The sequence below is a fragment of the Glossina fuscipes genome, unplaced genomic scaffold (genome assembly GCF_014805625.2).
Source record: "Glossina fuscipes isolate IAEA_lab_2018 unplaced genomic scaffold, Yale_Gfus_2 0, whole genome shotgun sequence".
Lineage (NCBI taxonomy): Eukaryota > Metazoa > Arthropoda > Insecta > Diptera > Glossinidae > Glossina > Glossina fuscipes.
The window spans coordinates 37,151,858-37,168,748 of NW_023998414.1; the positions used below are offsets into that span (position 1 = coordinate 37,151,858).

A 16,891-nucleotide genomic window follows, 5' to 3' on the forward strand; every position below is an offset into this window, starting at 1 on the left:
AGAATATAGAAAACGGAATATAGAATATAGAACATAGAATATAGAATATAAAATATAGAATGTAGAATTTAAAATAGAAAATATAGAATGTAGAACATAGAATACGGAACATAGAATATAAAACATAGAATATAGAATGTAGAATATAAAAGCTAAAATACAGAATATAGAATACACTATGTAGAATAGAAAGAAGAAGGCAGAATAAAGAATATAAGAAGAATATAGAATATGGAATAGAATAAAGAAGTATATAGAATATAGAAGTTAAAATACGGAATATTTAGTATAGAATATAAAATACTGAATACAGTATATATAGAATGCTGAATATCGCGTATAGAATACAGAATTTAGAATATAAAAGCTAGAATACAGAATATAGAATATAGAATATATCATATGGAGTAGAAAATACAGAAAAGACAGAATAGAGCATATAGAAAACAAGATATGAGTTATAAAGTATAAAATGTAAAGTACAAAATATTGAAATTTAGGCATGTGGAATACAAAATGCAGAATTTAGAATGTGGAGAGATATATAAACTTAAGTGGAGTCAAATAAATTTGACTTATGCTATCCCTCGATAATGGGTGTAAACATAGTCTGCAATAGACGACAAAAACTTGTTCTTAATAACTTTGCAATAACTATAAGTTTAAAATATAAAAATTAACCAGATTGCTATATATATATATATTGGGTGCAGAAAATATTGCTTCAATTGATTAGGAAATGCATAGAAATAATTGATTTTCATGCATTTACTTTAGATGCTGATGCCCGATTTTCATAGTAAGATACAGATAATTTTCCTAAATATTTTAATTGAATAAATAATTAATTAATTGCGTAAACATAAGTAAACTTAAAGATATATTTTTATGTTAAATGCAGACGATAACTGTACTTGCCTTTTCTTACCTTTTTTTATTAAGGAAATAAAAATAATTTCTTTATGAAATTCCTAAACTTTAGTTAAAATAAATATAATGCGAATATTAAAAGAAGTGCTTCTTATACCTATACACTATGTACATTTATGTGCAATTAATATTGTCTGTCTGTCTGACTGACTGTTAGTCTGTCTGATTGCCTGTATGTCGCTTTGTTTCTCTACCTTTGCGTCTGCTTATACGATATCGTCTGCTTCAACGTAATGTTTATTGTTACTGTCACTTATTTTTCTACTGTCGTTATTGCCTATTGTCATACTGCAATAATAATAGTAGTAGCAGTAGCTACTTGTGCAATACTTAACACCAAACACAGCCTTTGTTATGCATGCATTTTTTTTTTTTTTTTTTCTTTTTTTGTATGAATTGTATATATGGCATAAACGAATGATGCATTTGTTATTTATCATCATCTAAAATGTGCATGTGTATGTAAAAGCAGTCTTTGAGTCGTCATAGTGAACTTATAAAAAAAACGTTGACAGACATAACTAAATGACAATAACAAAAGACTGCCCTTAAAAGCATAAAAAAAAAGAATATAAAAATAAATAAATAAAAAATTCAAAAAAAAGAAAACAGAATCTTTTTATGAAAAAGCGAAGCCGTCACTTAGCACGCAACCTCAATTATATATTACTTATAAACGCAAACCGATGATAATAATAATAATAATAATAGTAAGCATAAAATGTGCCTGAATATGATGGTTTGGAGCATTATTGCAACAATTGCTAATAGAGCTTGGTGAACGTGTTCCATTGCTTTACCTTTGCTAGCTCTTAATCTAAATAAGGTCTAACATATATCCGTAACTTTATATATTTACGTTTTCTTCATTATGATTGCGATTATGCAAACTAAAAGTAACAATATTAACATTTAATGTAAATTTTTGCATAAAGAGAAAACCGAGTCATCTATTTTTTTTTATTTTTTATTTTTTTTTAATTTTTTTTTATTATTATATTTTTTTGTTTTTCCTTAGTAAAAAACAAATGCAGTTTTTTTTTTTTTTTTTTTTTGTTATATCTTATGCTGTTATTTCGTTGTTACCACAAACGGTTACTATAGTAACTGAAGGTATTAACTTGTACTCTCTTTTTAAACGCGTTTTTTTTTTTTTTAATCAATAATGAATTCAGGAAATTTTTACAAAAAAAATTATTTGAAATCTTTTTGAGTTTAATTCGAAAGATTTAAAGAATTGTCGGTAGAGGTTATTGCATTTAATTCAGTTTAAAGTGCCCTCGAATGTATATATATAAAAAAAAAAAAAAACAAAGCAACAGGAAATATTAAAATGAAATCATTTTAAGTGTATGTGTGTGTGTGTGTGTGTGTGTGTGTGTGTATGTGTGTTTGCGCTCATATGTATATAGTTACACTGAACATTCACAAAATCTGTAATCTTTTAATTTTTGTTTATAGTAATTAAAACGCTTACATCATACAGTTCAAGTATCATAAATAATAGTAAGTTTTAATGGACATAAGTACCAAATATATATGCAAAGTTAAAAAGAGAAAAATCCCCCAGTCTGGCCGTCGATGGCTAGATTTCTTACTTCAAAAATACACATTAATTTTTAATGAGTATAAGCTTTGCTATGTTAGGCTTTTCAAGTGAATCATAGATTCTCTACTATATATATATATATATATATATATATATTTGTCCAGCGATTTTGTCGATTCCATTATTTCAGTTTCAGCTTCACAAATAATGCTTTTCACTTAGTGAAGACACACTTCATCGCGCATTTATTTTCGGTAGGTGGAATTATTCGGTTATGTTTTTGTTGCAAGTCGGCAAAGTCAGGAGCAATAACAATGAGCCAATGTAGAACTGCAGCGATTACCTTTGACTATTGTAACTTGACTTCATGCGAAGAAACCGTCATAATGAAGGAATCTTTTTATCTTTGAAATAAGATTATGGATCGGATTAAATTGCGACGACTTTGCTTATTAGTAAAGTCAATAAATTAATAATAAAAGTCCATCTCATTATCATTAAAAATGATTTTACGAAAAAAAAGGCATTTGTTCTTCGAAATCAAATTATATCGAAAGTACAGCCATTAAATAGCACTGCGTTTTGGCCGTTTCTGATGAAATGAAAACTAAAGTATTATGACTTGACCTTGGGAAAAAAAAAGAAAACCAAAAGATAACACTCATACGAATGGACTCTGAACTTTATTATTTAAGGGAATGAATTCAGAAGTTTTTTTTGTATTGGCCTAATAAATCGCTTGAATTTTCCAGAATATCAAAGAAATTTTTAGTTAAAATTTCAGGCTTTTCGCTAAGCATCAGGCAGGAGAGACACTGCCCGGAAATTATAGCCTAAATTTTTGTGCATTCATTTCCAACATCACGACGCATCTCTTTACGGAATGTTCAGTTGCATATCGAAAAGCATTATACGATACGCATACGTATGTTAATGTAGCCTTAACAAGACAATCATTGAATTGATATGAAACGTAGATCGGTGCGAATGTAATCAGCGCTTCTCTCAACAAGGTCAAATTTATGGCCAAAGTTTTCAATGTTAATTATGGATTCGACTATAGAATTATACATTTTCTTGCCGCTTGCTCTGTCTTGGAGAAAAGCAAAATAAGCGGCAACTCTTAGCAAAAAATTCGCAAGAGAAGAGCATGGGGAAGAATATACAAATTTATAGAGTGACAGTTTGATCATGTTTCGATCACCAGGCTAATGAGGAAAAATGTAAGAAAATTAATTACTTTGTAATGAAAAAACATATATACCACAAATATCATCCACCGCATATGGAGCGCAACTCGAACAATTTTCATTTTTTTCGTATGCATTTATATCGTACACCACTTGTTATAAAGGGTGTATTAAGTCAATACGGACGTATGTAACGCGCAGGTGGGCTTAACATAGACCCACCTTTTATTATATCGAGAATTAGATTGATCTAAACCTATCTGTCCTTCTGTCCGTCTAATGTCTGTCCATGTAAATTTGTGTTCAAGCAGCGATGTATATTGACCGAAAGACGAACGCTATTGAAAATGGAAATTTTCAAAACTTCTCGGCAAAAATGGTTAAATAGTAGTATATCGGCATTCTATATTGGACCGACCAGGGCAAATTTTGAATCTCTCTGCTATATCGAAAACTAAATTTCATATGACAAAAAAGTGAAATTTTCATTGATAAATTCAAAACGAACTGTACCAAATTTGAACCATCTCGGCCTCTTTTTTGGATCCTATCCTAATAACGATTTTCACGAAAATTGATCCTTTGTAGAGCAGAAGCTTTCTAAGCTTTAACAAGTGGTGCTGAAAATTGATCCATTAAGTTATAGTTATTTCATACAAATATGAGCTCTACAAAATTTGGACCATCTACGCCTATTCTTGGATCCTGCTCTATGTAAGGATTAAACTTGTACTACATTAGGTTGCGTTTTGAGCCCGCTTCCATGAAAAATATGTCTTAATATAGAAACAATATAATATATTTTTTTGTTCTATAATAAAAATAAGAATTGTGTTAGATAACAAAAAGGTGTAGGGTCGGCCTTACGGTTAACCGTCGGCCTTGCCCGGCAATAGTGTTCTTACTTGTTTCTAATATGTAGTTCCGTAAAAGTAAGCTGGGGTAGAACTAAGATATAATTTTTGCGATCTATGGTAAATTGCTTCCTCAGCAGAGCCAAATTTTTCACATCAGTTCAAAATGTCCAAAGACTATTATAGAGCGAGTTTTGTCGAGAAATTTTAAAAATTGTAATTTTTTTTCACATCTTTTCAATATAAAACGTTTTATAGGGAATGATCGAACAAGTAGACCTATCCGAAACATTATCAACAGTGTTCGTTCTCGGGTCAAAGGACGTCACTGTACCAAATTTCATCAAAATATCTCAAAAAATTGCGTCCTATAATTTAGACATAAATTTACATGGACACACATAAGTCGGACAGATAGACAGACGGACAGACGGATGGATAGGCTTAGATTTAGATAATGGTTCCGAATTGATCGGTATAATAAAAGATGGGTCTATCTTAAGCTCCTCTGCGTGTTACATACCATGCTCACACTTAAGTGATGTAGGGTGATTGGCAGTATCAGATTGGTTCAGGATCGCCGTGTAGTAAATAAAAATAGAAATATTTAAAATATTATTCTGCTATTCTGCCCTATTAATGCTATATATATAATGCTTTTCCTTAATAATAATTAAAATTTATTTAATTAATTTAAATGCTTATAATAATAATGGTTGTGGTAATATATAAATTAGGTCATTAAGAAGATTATATTAAACAATAATAAGCAACTCATAGACTCATAGACTCTTATGCTCAATAAAAATGATAAACGTTTTGTTTTCCCGTTTTTTTTTTTTTTTTTTTTTTTTGTTGAAAGATGCCTCAGGAATAACTTTATTTACTAGAAACATTTTCGATGCATGCATGCGTGCATGCATATGAGAAGAGAGAGAGAGAGAGAGAGAGAGAGAGAGAAAATATTGACTTGAAATATTTTGAATTTATTTTAACCTTTAATTTATCAATTTTTATTTATGTTTACATAATATCGATTGTTTTACTTGCTGTGCCCCGTTCATTTCTTATTCTTTTCCGTATACACAAAAAAGTTTGTTTTCTCAAAGTTTGAGCAAACTTTAATGAATTATTTATACGAGTGTGTATACACGCGGGCATACTTGACCTTATTTCATTACTTATTATAAGAATAAATAAATAAAACGAAAATAAAAAAAAAACATATATATATATATATATATATATACATATGTATAAATATTTATATCAATTTTTCTCAATCACTGGTCTATAGACAATAAATTAAGAGATTATTATTATTATTATTATTATTATTGTTGTTGTTATGATTATTGTTGTTATCATTTTTTTTTTTTTTTTTACAGAATTGCCAGAAAGTTATACGTTTACGTTCGTTAAACGCTAAAACAGATCCTGCTGCATTGGCGCGAGAAGTTGTAGATAAATGCGATCTCATACATAAGTCACAATTGGCTGATGTCGAGCAAATTATATTCTATTTAAAAAACCGTAAAGATAATACAGGAGTAGGTAAGTAAGTGTGTGTGTGTGTGAGAGAGAGAGAGAGAGAGAGAGAGAGAAAGAGCGAGAGAGGGGGAAATCAGAAAAAGAACTCTCCAATGTAATATGAATTATAATCATTTTGATCTCAATTTAATATATATAGATATAGCCGACAATAATATGGGTCATCGTTCGGCAATTGCTTCACATCGTTCTCTAGCTAGGCCTCATACGGCTATGAGTTCATCTGGTGTGTCTTCATCGTCCAATCAGGCGAAAGCGGAATCTCCAGATATTAGCATTAATCATATTGATGAATATGTGGAATTGCTATATGAAGATCTAGGTGAACGTATACGAGGCTCAGCTATGATCTTGCAAGTGGCAAGAAATCCGGATAATTTAGAAGAATTAGAGAAGAACGGTTAGATTTCGTTTCATTTTGCTTTTCTTTTCTTTGCTTTTCATTTTTATTTTATTATTTTTTTTTTTTTTATTAAAATAAATTAAAACTAAAACTAATAATTATTATAAATTTTTGTAAAATTTCTAGAAGCTTGCTTGAGTGCTTTATCGCGTGTATTACGTGAGGATTGGCGTAAAAGTCTAGATTTATCTACGAACATAATTTATATATTTTTTTGCTTTTCTACTTACACCAAATTTCATCCCGTAATTGTGCAATACAAGGTAATTCAAAATTGATGTATATCAATAAATTCTTCTTCTTCTACTATACATACACGATCGCCACGCGATGCCAAGCGAAAAGAACTTCACTTAATCAATGTTATTCTGGAAATTATTATTAGAAATATTATCCTTTAGAGACCACATATATATATATATATATATATATATATATATAAACTATATATATATTTCCTGGTCAGAGTGAAATTCTGAATCTCTTTAATATTCAAAAATCGAGTTCTAGGGGAGAAACTTACGATATCGACCTGGGTTGAGCCCGAAAGTTCGGACAGCTGGCTAAATATGAGGCAAAGTCCTTTCGCAAAATCATGAAAAAAACAGTTTTTAATTTTTATACTCTAAACAAGGTATGGTAACGGGTATATTCAACTTAACCTAGATTTTTTTTATACTAAACGGTTTAGAATTATTTTCTAAATCGATTTAAGCTTATTGGTCTACCTGCCTTATATTTGTGCATGTATATTTGTGTTAAACCTGCAGATCTCATTTTTTAAAATATTTTGACATGTTGTTTGTCCGAAGAATGCATCCTATCAAAGGTAGAATAAATTGGACTAGCTTTACGATGGCTCCCCTTGCAACGCCTCAATTTAAAAAATATCTTATATGAAAAAGAAATTGCAATTTTCACAATTTCTCGATAAAAGTGAAGAAAATTTTATATTCCATGACATGGAACAATATTTTGAACCCTCTTACATATATATAACTAACTGTTGTTAGGAAACGGTTTTTATATGAGAAAAATGTCTAGTTCGTGGGTAAAATTATTATATTATAGTAAGTTGATGTAAAAATTAACTATAGCAAATTTTGACCCTGTCGGTCTCTATCGGGATCCTCATATAAGGTACGCATTTATATGCTAAAGTCCCTAATGGGATTTTGATTGATTTAGAAATCAATCGTAGGAAATTTGAATCACGTAGATCTATTCTTTTAACCTGATCTCTTATAATGTGTGCTTTCACAAAAACAAGTATAGGGTTGAGCATTAATTAGGCCCGAACAGACGAACAGACGAACAGATGAACATACACATGGACTCACAGGTTTTAATCGATTTAGACAGCAATAAAAATGGAGTCTATTTTAAGTCTTTCGGCGTCTGGTTTATGAGTCTGGGTAAAACTCTTTACCACAAATGATGGACGGTACCATAATAAGTAGAGAATTTTATTAGGCGAAGTAGTGCTTTTACGTTTATTCTTGAGGTGGTGGTTGGATGTATGGAAAGTTCGCATGAACGTGTTGCTTAATCGATTTCCTTTACCTCTTTTTAGATTGGTTCGCTTTGCATGGATGTTATCGATTACGAGTTAAGACGTTACGAGAGTATGCGTAATGAAATAGACGTACGTAAAAATCCTTTAGGATCAACCCCACTATCAGCTAAGGCCAGTAAAGAGAAACTCAATAATAGCTCCGATGATTTTCTAGATCTCATGAACGAGGAACGACCAAAAGAGGTATTAGAGAATTATTCTCATTTTTTTTTTTTTTTTTTTTTTTTTATTTTGGTATTTTTTTAATACATTTGTAATTTAACATAGATGGAGCCGCCTCGTCGTCGTATACCTGAATTAAAACAACGCCCGAAATCCGGTAATTGGTCGAGTTTTCATAGTTCCATGTCATCGTCTCTCATTAAAAGTCAAATATTGAATAGCAGCTACCATGAGGCATTATCATCGAATGGTACTCAGACACCCGATTCGGGTATGTCGAGCAGCGGTGACATGAAAGCGACCAGTAATGAAGCTTTAGATCGTAACGATCCCAAAGTTAAAAAGGAGGAAATTGATCGTTTAAATAAACAATTGAAATTGTTTGCTAAAAAGCAAGAACAACTATTAAGAGTGGCATTCTATCTGCTGCTCAATATGGCTGAAAATGTAAAACTTGAAGAGAAAATGCGCCGTAAAAATATAGTAAAAATGTTGGTTAAAGCTTTGGATAGACAAAATATCGATTTGCTTATGTTAATTACAACATTCCTTAAGAAATTGTCAATAGTTGGCGATAATAAAGATGACATGAGCGATTTAAATATAGTTGCAAAACTGCCCCGACTTTTTCAAAGCGGTCACTCAGATCTCGTGCAAGTCACTTTGAAATTAGTATTCAATCTCTCATTCGATGGTTCCATACGAAAAAAGATGATAGCAGCCGGTTATCTACCTATGCTAGTGATGTTTATTAACGATGAGAAACATCATGGAATAGCAGTCAAAATTTTATATCATATGAGTTTGGATGATAAGGTAAAAAAGCAAAACAAAAAAAAAAAAAAAAAAAAATTAATTTCATTAATTCATTCAGTTTCTCTAACCTAACAATCTAATTATTTTCTTTTTATTTCCCCCGCACATATTATTAATTTGTCATAGGTCAAAGCGTTGTTTACACACACCGAATGTGTACAAATGGCTACAGACGCGATCATTTTGAACTTAAATTCTAAAGTTGATCTCGATTTAATTGCATTATGCATTAACCTTTCATTGAATCGTCGCAATGCCCAAATTATGGTTGAAGGCAATCGCTTACATAGTCTTATGGATCGCGCCTTCAAATATCAAGATGGCCTATTAATGAAATTGTTACGTAATCTTTCCCAGCATGAATCGTTACAGCCATTATTCATCGATTATGTAGGCGATTTAGCTCGCATCCTAACTATATGCGACGACGAATCCTTTATCGTTGAATGTTTGGGCATATTGGGTAATCTATCATTGGCCGATTTGGATTATTCGCAAATATTGCAAAACTTTCAATTAATACCATGGATACGCAATGTTTTATTGCCGGGCACCAAAATGGATGATCTCGTTTTGGATACAATTGTCTATTTAGGCACATGCGCTCATGACGAATTGTGCGCATTACTATTTTGTCGAGCACAAGTCGTTTTATCACTTATCGAATTATTGAAAGCGAAACAGGAGGACGACGAGATTGTATTGCAAATTATATTTGTTTTCCAGCAAATTTTGCGGCACGAAAGCACCCGTGAATATATGATTAAAGAGACCGAGTCACCGGCGTATCTTATCGATTTGATGCATGACAAAAATTCAGAGATACGCAAAGTTTGTGACTACTGCTTAGATATTATAGCCATCAGCAATAACGAATGGGCGAAACGTATTAAGGTGAGTTTTGCGAAAAGAAACTAAAAAAAAAAAAAAAAAAAAGAAAAAGTAAATAAAATTTTCAAAACCTGATTAGTTAACACTCTTAAAACAACAATAATCAAAATTTACACAACAATGTCCTTCATTGCAGGCAATCACTTTCAAAATGATGTTCATACCTCTGATAGAAGTGATTTACAGTTTGCATCGTTGCATGTTTAACATTTCTTCTTATAGTAAATGGCGATATAGGAAAAAGAGTTTTATTTTTCTTTAGAGGAGCTAAGTCCAAAGTATTCGATCGCCCGATACTTGGAATCAACTGATCGTATAACTATTCAAAAATATTGATTATTAAAGCATCAATTCTGATTGATTCCGTTTTCATAATTCTTCGCCAGCATGTTAAATCTCTGCCTCATGGCCATGATAACTCGAACGTATCGCAAATATTTGTTTGATCTATTAAATCGAACTGGCATGGAAACATATAGTCAAGGATGTATATCAAATTAATTAGCCACTAGATCAAGATCCAGATTAATATTATATATAGAATAATGAATGGACTTAAGTTCAAATTCGATGTATTCGAATTGTCTGGCCCGCTCATCAAGTTAATTGATCATTTTGCCTCTTGGTTTTATATTTTCGGGAGGAAGATCTCGTTATTCATAACTAGGTTCTCAGTTATATTCTCACGAAATTTTTGTCTACTGATCTAGTTGCAAAATTTTATCCCGTAGCGATACGAAAACGCAACTTAAGCAAAAAGATAAATTGGTTTTCTAGAGCTGCCAAACGTTCATTGTACCCTACAACATATATAGTGCGAAGTATAATAAGTTTGTGCAAAGGTTTGTAACACTTAGTAGTACGTGAGGTAGACCCGTCATTTGTTATATTCAGGAAATGATTCTGAATCGATCTAAGCTTGTCTATCCGTCTGTTCGCAATTTTTGCAAAGTTTTGATCAAATTTGATACACTGACGTGTTTTGGCTTAAGAACGCACGTTATTGAAAATGACTCGGTTCAGAACCAAATCCTCTTTTATCGGCATTTTTTTGAAAAGAAAGAAATTCAATTTTCAAAATTTTTCAACAAAACTCGCCAAGTACCGAATTTTGACCATGTTGGCCTATTTTTTGCATGCCATCGCATATAAGGATTATTAGGAAATCTAAATTCTTATATACCGAAAAGGCCTAATAGTTAATGTTCTATGATGAAAACTTGTTCATAATAATAATTTGAGATAAGAATTAAGTGAACCAAATTTGAACCACATAGGTCCATTTCTTTGGATTTCAATCCATATAAGATTTCTTCGAATGGTAAACCCTTCAGAAAAATGGGTAATTTTGATAGGCTTCAGCTAGCCAAAATGAAAGTAGTTGAACTCATGCAATGTATTTATGAAAATTTTTGTCATTCTATCCCGTCTTTGTGGGCGATAGGTGAAAAATATCAGAATATGGTAAACCGGTAAAACTATCTTTGCGCTCTTTCAGGATGGAAAGGCCATTGAATTTGCTGCCGTTTAACTAAGAGAAGAGGGATATTCGCGAAATAGCTGCCCAAACAAATTCAAATTAAAGAAAGGAACATAGTTCCTACGAGAGGAACGATAGAGCAAGGAATTGTAAAAATGTTGCTAACGATCGCCGAAGCGCTTGCTCTCTTGTATCCGTAAGATCTTTTTTAAAAAAAACTCCAACAAGCTAGTGTAGCATTCGCGCCGCCTTCTATTTTTGCCAGAATGGCGCCTCTCCTTTGGATACAGATGTTGTTTGTTCAGTTTCCTTTTAGCTGGTCCATCGATCGCAATCATTTTAGATCAACCCACGATGAAAATCTTTCATTATTATGCGAACGACGTCGCCTATCCTTATCAACATAAACAATATAATGTCATTTAAGCCTCACATAGTAGATTTGACTCCTCTCCCACCTTCCTTTAGGAATACTTTGATTTGTGCACTGGATTGCTGATATTATGATACAGTTCGAGATAGCGTTTGGCTCTGAAACTTTTTGTTTTTATTTTCGTCAAAGCACTTGCAACACACACACACAGTATATCTATTTTTGGTTAACATTAAATTCCAAGTTGATGTAAGCATATCCGTCGCTTCGTCTCTCTAGTGGTCTATCATGAAACTATGACATTCAAATTTGGCGAAAATATTGCGCGCATGCTTGTGCACACGTTGCTATTGAAAACTATAGCCCGATAAATGTACAAAAATATTAACGCATATTCAACGGGTGATGCTGTAGTACGTGTACAAAAATAGAAGACATTGCCCACGCCTACCCAATCTTATAATGTATTAAAATTGAATTCATTTACTTTTTCGCCTCTTTGAAGCAAAAGTTTCGGTCACGACCGCGTATAATTTTCTTAATTGTTTTAATTTAATCATTGTCGTCGGCTTACGAATGTAATCGGATAGTGGTCGAGTGGTGAATAGCATATCAACACGATTTTCTAGAATTATAAACCACATGAATTTCTTAACGAACGCTTCATCGCTTGTCGTTGCATCTGCGCTATTTTATGAGTAATGAGCCTTGCTTTTGAACGCAAAGATATTCTCGGTTAATGTACTTTATTATGAACATGATCTTATCTTAATATGGCGTAAATATTTTTTCTTCAATTTGAATTTAGGAGAATTATTCCCACAGGTAACAACTGCAGAGAGGATATGCAGGACTACGGATGAATCGATTCAGAATTTATTACTGATCAAAAATGCATATATGGGTTATAGGGTCTCTGACTGAAAGTCCGTTCTGATTGTTGTTAAAATTTACCCTGCGCCCTTGGGACAAAAAAACAAGAAACTCAAAGTGAAAAGTTGATAATAAAGTTTTCGAACATGTCTATCTGATGACGTAGTAGAAGAAATTTTTTTAATCAATTTTTAAATTTACCATTTCGACTGCCACCTGCCCAAGAGGGATTCAAGAAAGATTTAAAATTCTTAGAGATACATATTTAATATTATTTTCCCTTCATCTTTTCTTTCTTGTTTTTTTCTTTTTTTTTTTTTTTTTTGTTTATTTTTTACGCAATGCTTCCGAAAGTTGGAGAAATTCCGTAATCATAACTCGCAGTGGCTGTGCATGGTGGAGTCTCAACAGCATGAAGACAATAATGAAGATTACAATGAACAGGAAGAAGAAGAGCATGATTTGAATACGTATTTACGAGGTGAATATCTGGATAATTGTGATCTATATAATAGTAATCAGACCAATAAAGAAAACGAAGATAACGACAGTAATAATAGTAATAATCCAGCTAGTCCTAGCAATTCGACCTATGGTCGACCGGCGAGCAGGTAATCAGAACGCACAAAAGTCGCTTATTTCAAAATTTTGATGAAAATATTTTTGCGAAAATTTGCAGTTTTGCCCGCAGTCAAGATTTAGATGATTTATATAATATGTCAATAAGCACCAAATCATCACAAGGTTCCAGTCAAGGTGACAATAGTTTTATATTTAAATCAAATAAATCATTGGATGCCGATTGTCTACATGAGGAATTTTTAATGGCTTAAAATTGTGCTTATAATGGTACACAGGAAGAGCTTTAATCATTTTCTTTTTCCCTTCTAATCAGATTTGCATTTTCGTTAATTAAACTCTACACCACTCGAAACGATAGGTCGTGCAAAGACTTGCAAAGGCTTGCAAAATAATTCCCTTGCAATTTGCATACACGTGTCATTTTTTTTCATTAACATGAATCATTTCAGCTAAGATAAGAAATTCGAATGCCTAACGCCTGAACCTAACCTAATATTACGGGGGTTAAATAAACACCTTTGTATCTATTTGTTTTTATTTGTAATCAATTATTCATTCATTCATTCGAACGACAATACGAAGAAGGTATTCAATGAGAACGTCTAAAACTTTGGCTGAACGCCACAAAATTACCAAAATCTCTTACGCTTTTCATATATATATATTCACTTGAGACGATCGAGATGAATCCGCGACCCTATAAAGAATGTATGACAGGGTGATTAGGTTTGTCGTGAAATTTCAATTTTGATCATTTGTATCTTCGAATCACGTTCCTACCACCTATTATTCTATTTTTTTATCACTTACACTTAATAAAGGTGAGAAACAGAAAAAAACAAAAAAATTCTTAAACTTTGGTTTAACTATATAAATAAAGTAATTTTATTCCCCAGTGGTGTAGGGCTTTAGATGAAAAAAAAAAAAGAAAAGTCTGACCTCGTATAGTATCCTTGTTTGTTTTAATTTATAAAAAAAAAAAAAAAAAAAAAAAAAAAAAAAAAAAAAAAATTATTATTGTGTAGCAAAATGGTAATTAATTTTATTAATTATTATTAATCTATTTATTATTTAATTACAGTTGCTTGACCACGCACAGATTTTTTCTTTATATTTAAAAAAGAAAAAAAAAAGAAAACAAATATTTTAAAAGATTGCTTTAGTCATAAAACAATGAAAATGAAAAGAAAACAAAAGCAAAACAACGTTTAATTTAAATGAAAAGAAAATAATTTAAAAAAAAAATAATAAAAAATAATAATAATAATAATAATAATAATCAATAGCACGAATAATATTAAACCAAAACGAAGCTAGTCCTTACGATCACTTCCTTCTTCTATCCTTTCCTATAATTGGTTCACTTTACTTTTCTCTACGGCAATTGTGTTATGAATTTTAAAAAAATCTTTTAAACATATTTCTATTTAAGTTTTCTTTAAATAAATTTTTATTTTACTTTTCTTTGTTTTTTTTCTTTTTATTTTCTTTTTTTTTTTCGTTTTTTTTTTACATTATTTTTAAGTTAAGGCAAAAGAAAAGAAAAACAATCATGTGATATTTTAACTTTCCTTATGATAGAAACAAATCATACAAAAAGAAGACAAAAGAGAAGTAAAAAAAAAACATTCATACACAAAAACACCAAAACTAAAGGTCAATAAAGAATGAAATGATATCCTTAGCAAGAAAACAAAAAAAATAAATAAATAAAAATAAAAAATAAAACAAGAAAAAAAAAAAAGAAACAAAACAAAAAAAAGAAAAGAAAACCATAAATGAAAAAAAGTTTCCGTTTGTAATGTTGTAACGTATATAGGGGAACAAAAGTGTCATGTTTTTAATTTAAGTTCTGTTATAAACATTTGTTATTAATTTTTTATTTTTATTTTTTAATGCATTTAAGTTAACGTTTAACTAACTAATATACCAAAATACGTTTTGCCTTTAAGTTTACTTTAAGGTTTTTTTTTTTTGAAAGTAACGAACGATTTACAGGATCGAAAAGGAGAGAATGATTATTAAATGGATTTTGAAAAAAAAAAAAAAAAAAAATGCAATAAACCAAACGCTTTAAAATGAACTTCTTTACATTTTAGTTGATTTTTTCTTTTTCTAAAATAATATATAAAGAGTTTTTTTTTTTTTTTTGCTTTTATTTTTCTTAAATAGGCTTAACATTAATGAAAAAAACCTCGATCATTTTATTAACTTCTTCCTTCTATTGAATAAACCTATTCTTTGTTTTTGCTTTTTTTTTGTTTTTTCTACGTAGCAATTCTAAATAACGAATGTGAAAAATAAAAGATAAAATAATATTCAAAATTATAAATCAAAAGTTTGAAATGAAAGAAAAAAGAAATATATATATATAAAAAAAAAAACCTGTGTATGCCATACATTCACATATATACAAAAAAAAAAATAAAAATTTATTAAAATTATAATAAATATCTTTCAAAAAAAAAAATAAATAAATAAATAAATAAAAAATGAAAAAAAAAACACCCTCTTAGGAAAGTACTTTTATTCCAAAACAATTCTCAAAAATTTCTCAAAATCAATCGTTTTAAAAAATTTGATGAAATTTTAAATCTCTTGATACAGTCATCTCTCTCATTTCTCTGCATTTATGCGGTCTCTACTCACCGCATAAAAAAGAAAAAAAAACTTTTTAATTGTGCTGTGAAAACTATTTTTTATATGTACGTGAAAACAGTTCTGACTGTAACCATTTAAGGAATGAAAACGTTATCTCATTTCTCTCTCATATACATTCCTAATTACTATTAATAACGAATACATATATATGTACATACATGTGTATAGAAAAATAGGTGAATATTGTTTTATGTTGGTGGACGGTATTTTTTCCATTTTCCTCCTATTCCATCCAATGAGTATGTTGAAATAACAACAACAATTAAGTCGGATCGTTCGTCTTCAACAATCAGAGATCGCAAGTGTAACACTAAACATATTTAACATTGCATGTAGATGTTAAAAAAAAAAAAAAAAAAAGTCCACATATTTTACAAATGAAAGTAAAAAATATATCGTTTAGATGCGAATAAAGTTAATATATATATATACTTTTTTTTTCAACTAACAATTTTAATGTGTTTAATATAAAATATGAAAATTAATAGAATCTCTAACGCTTGTAAAGACTGTCCTACTTCTAAGCACGGTTCCATATGTTCCATTCCACAGTCATAAATGACCAAAAAGAAAAAATTCAAGTCTTATTTCTTCCTCTACTCTTCCTTCCGTAATATACGTTTTGCATAATATATGCTGTGGCGGCCACAATTATGCATTGCTATTCTTCCAGATCTAAAACCTCTTTCTACGAGTACAAGGGCTGTGTAGATGTCAGACTTACGATATTAGCAAATGCCACACAGATCTGACTTTTTCTTCTCCTTTCCAATTATGAATTGTTATTCTTCCAAATCTAAAACCAGTTTCTAGGGCTTCAAGGGCTGTGTAGATGTTAGACTTACGATATTAGCAAATGCCACACAGATCTGACTTTTTCTTCTCCTTTCCAATTATGAATTGTTATTCTTCCAGATCTAAAACCAGTTTCTACGAGTACAAGGGCTGTGTAGATGTCAGACTTACGATATTAGCAAATGCCACACAGATCTGACTTTTT

The 16,891-nt window shown here is 30.6% G+C and overlaps 1 protein-coding gene across 1 annotated transcript in view; it reads left to right on the forward strand.

Moving 5' to 3' along the window:
• Positions 1 to 14,125, forward strand: part of LOC119644799 (kinesin-associated protein 3) — a 48,068-nt gene extending 33,943 nt beyond the window's left edge. The window contains exons 3-10 of the mRNA XM_038044536.1: positions 5,912 to 6,077; positions 6,214 to 6,474; positions 6,604 to 6,740; positions 8,051 to 8,236; positions 8,321 to 9,031; positions 9,158 to 9,925; positions 13,003 to 13,259; positions 13,328 to 14,125. Of these exons, the coding sequence (XP_037900464.1) occupies positions 5,912 to 6,077; positions 6,214 to 6,474; positions 6,604 to 6,740; positions 8,051 to 8,236; positions 8,321 to 9,031; positions 9,158 to 9,925; positions 13,003 to 13,259; positions 13,328 to 13,481 (2,640 nt within the window). The 3' untranslated portion in view covers positions 13,482 to 14,125. The remainder of the gene's footprint in view (positions 1 to 5,911; positions 6,078 to 6,213; positions 6,475 to 6,603; positions 6,741 to 8,050; positions 8,237 to 8,320; positions 9,032 to 9,157; positions 9,926 to 13,002; positions 13,260 to 13,327) is intronic.
• The last annotated feature ends 2,766 nt before the right edge of the window (positions 14,126 to 16,891 follow it).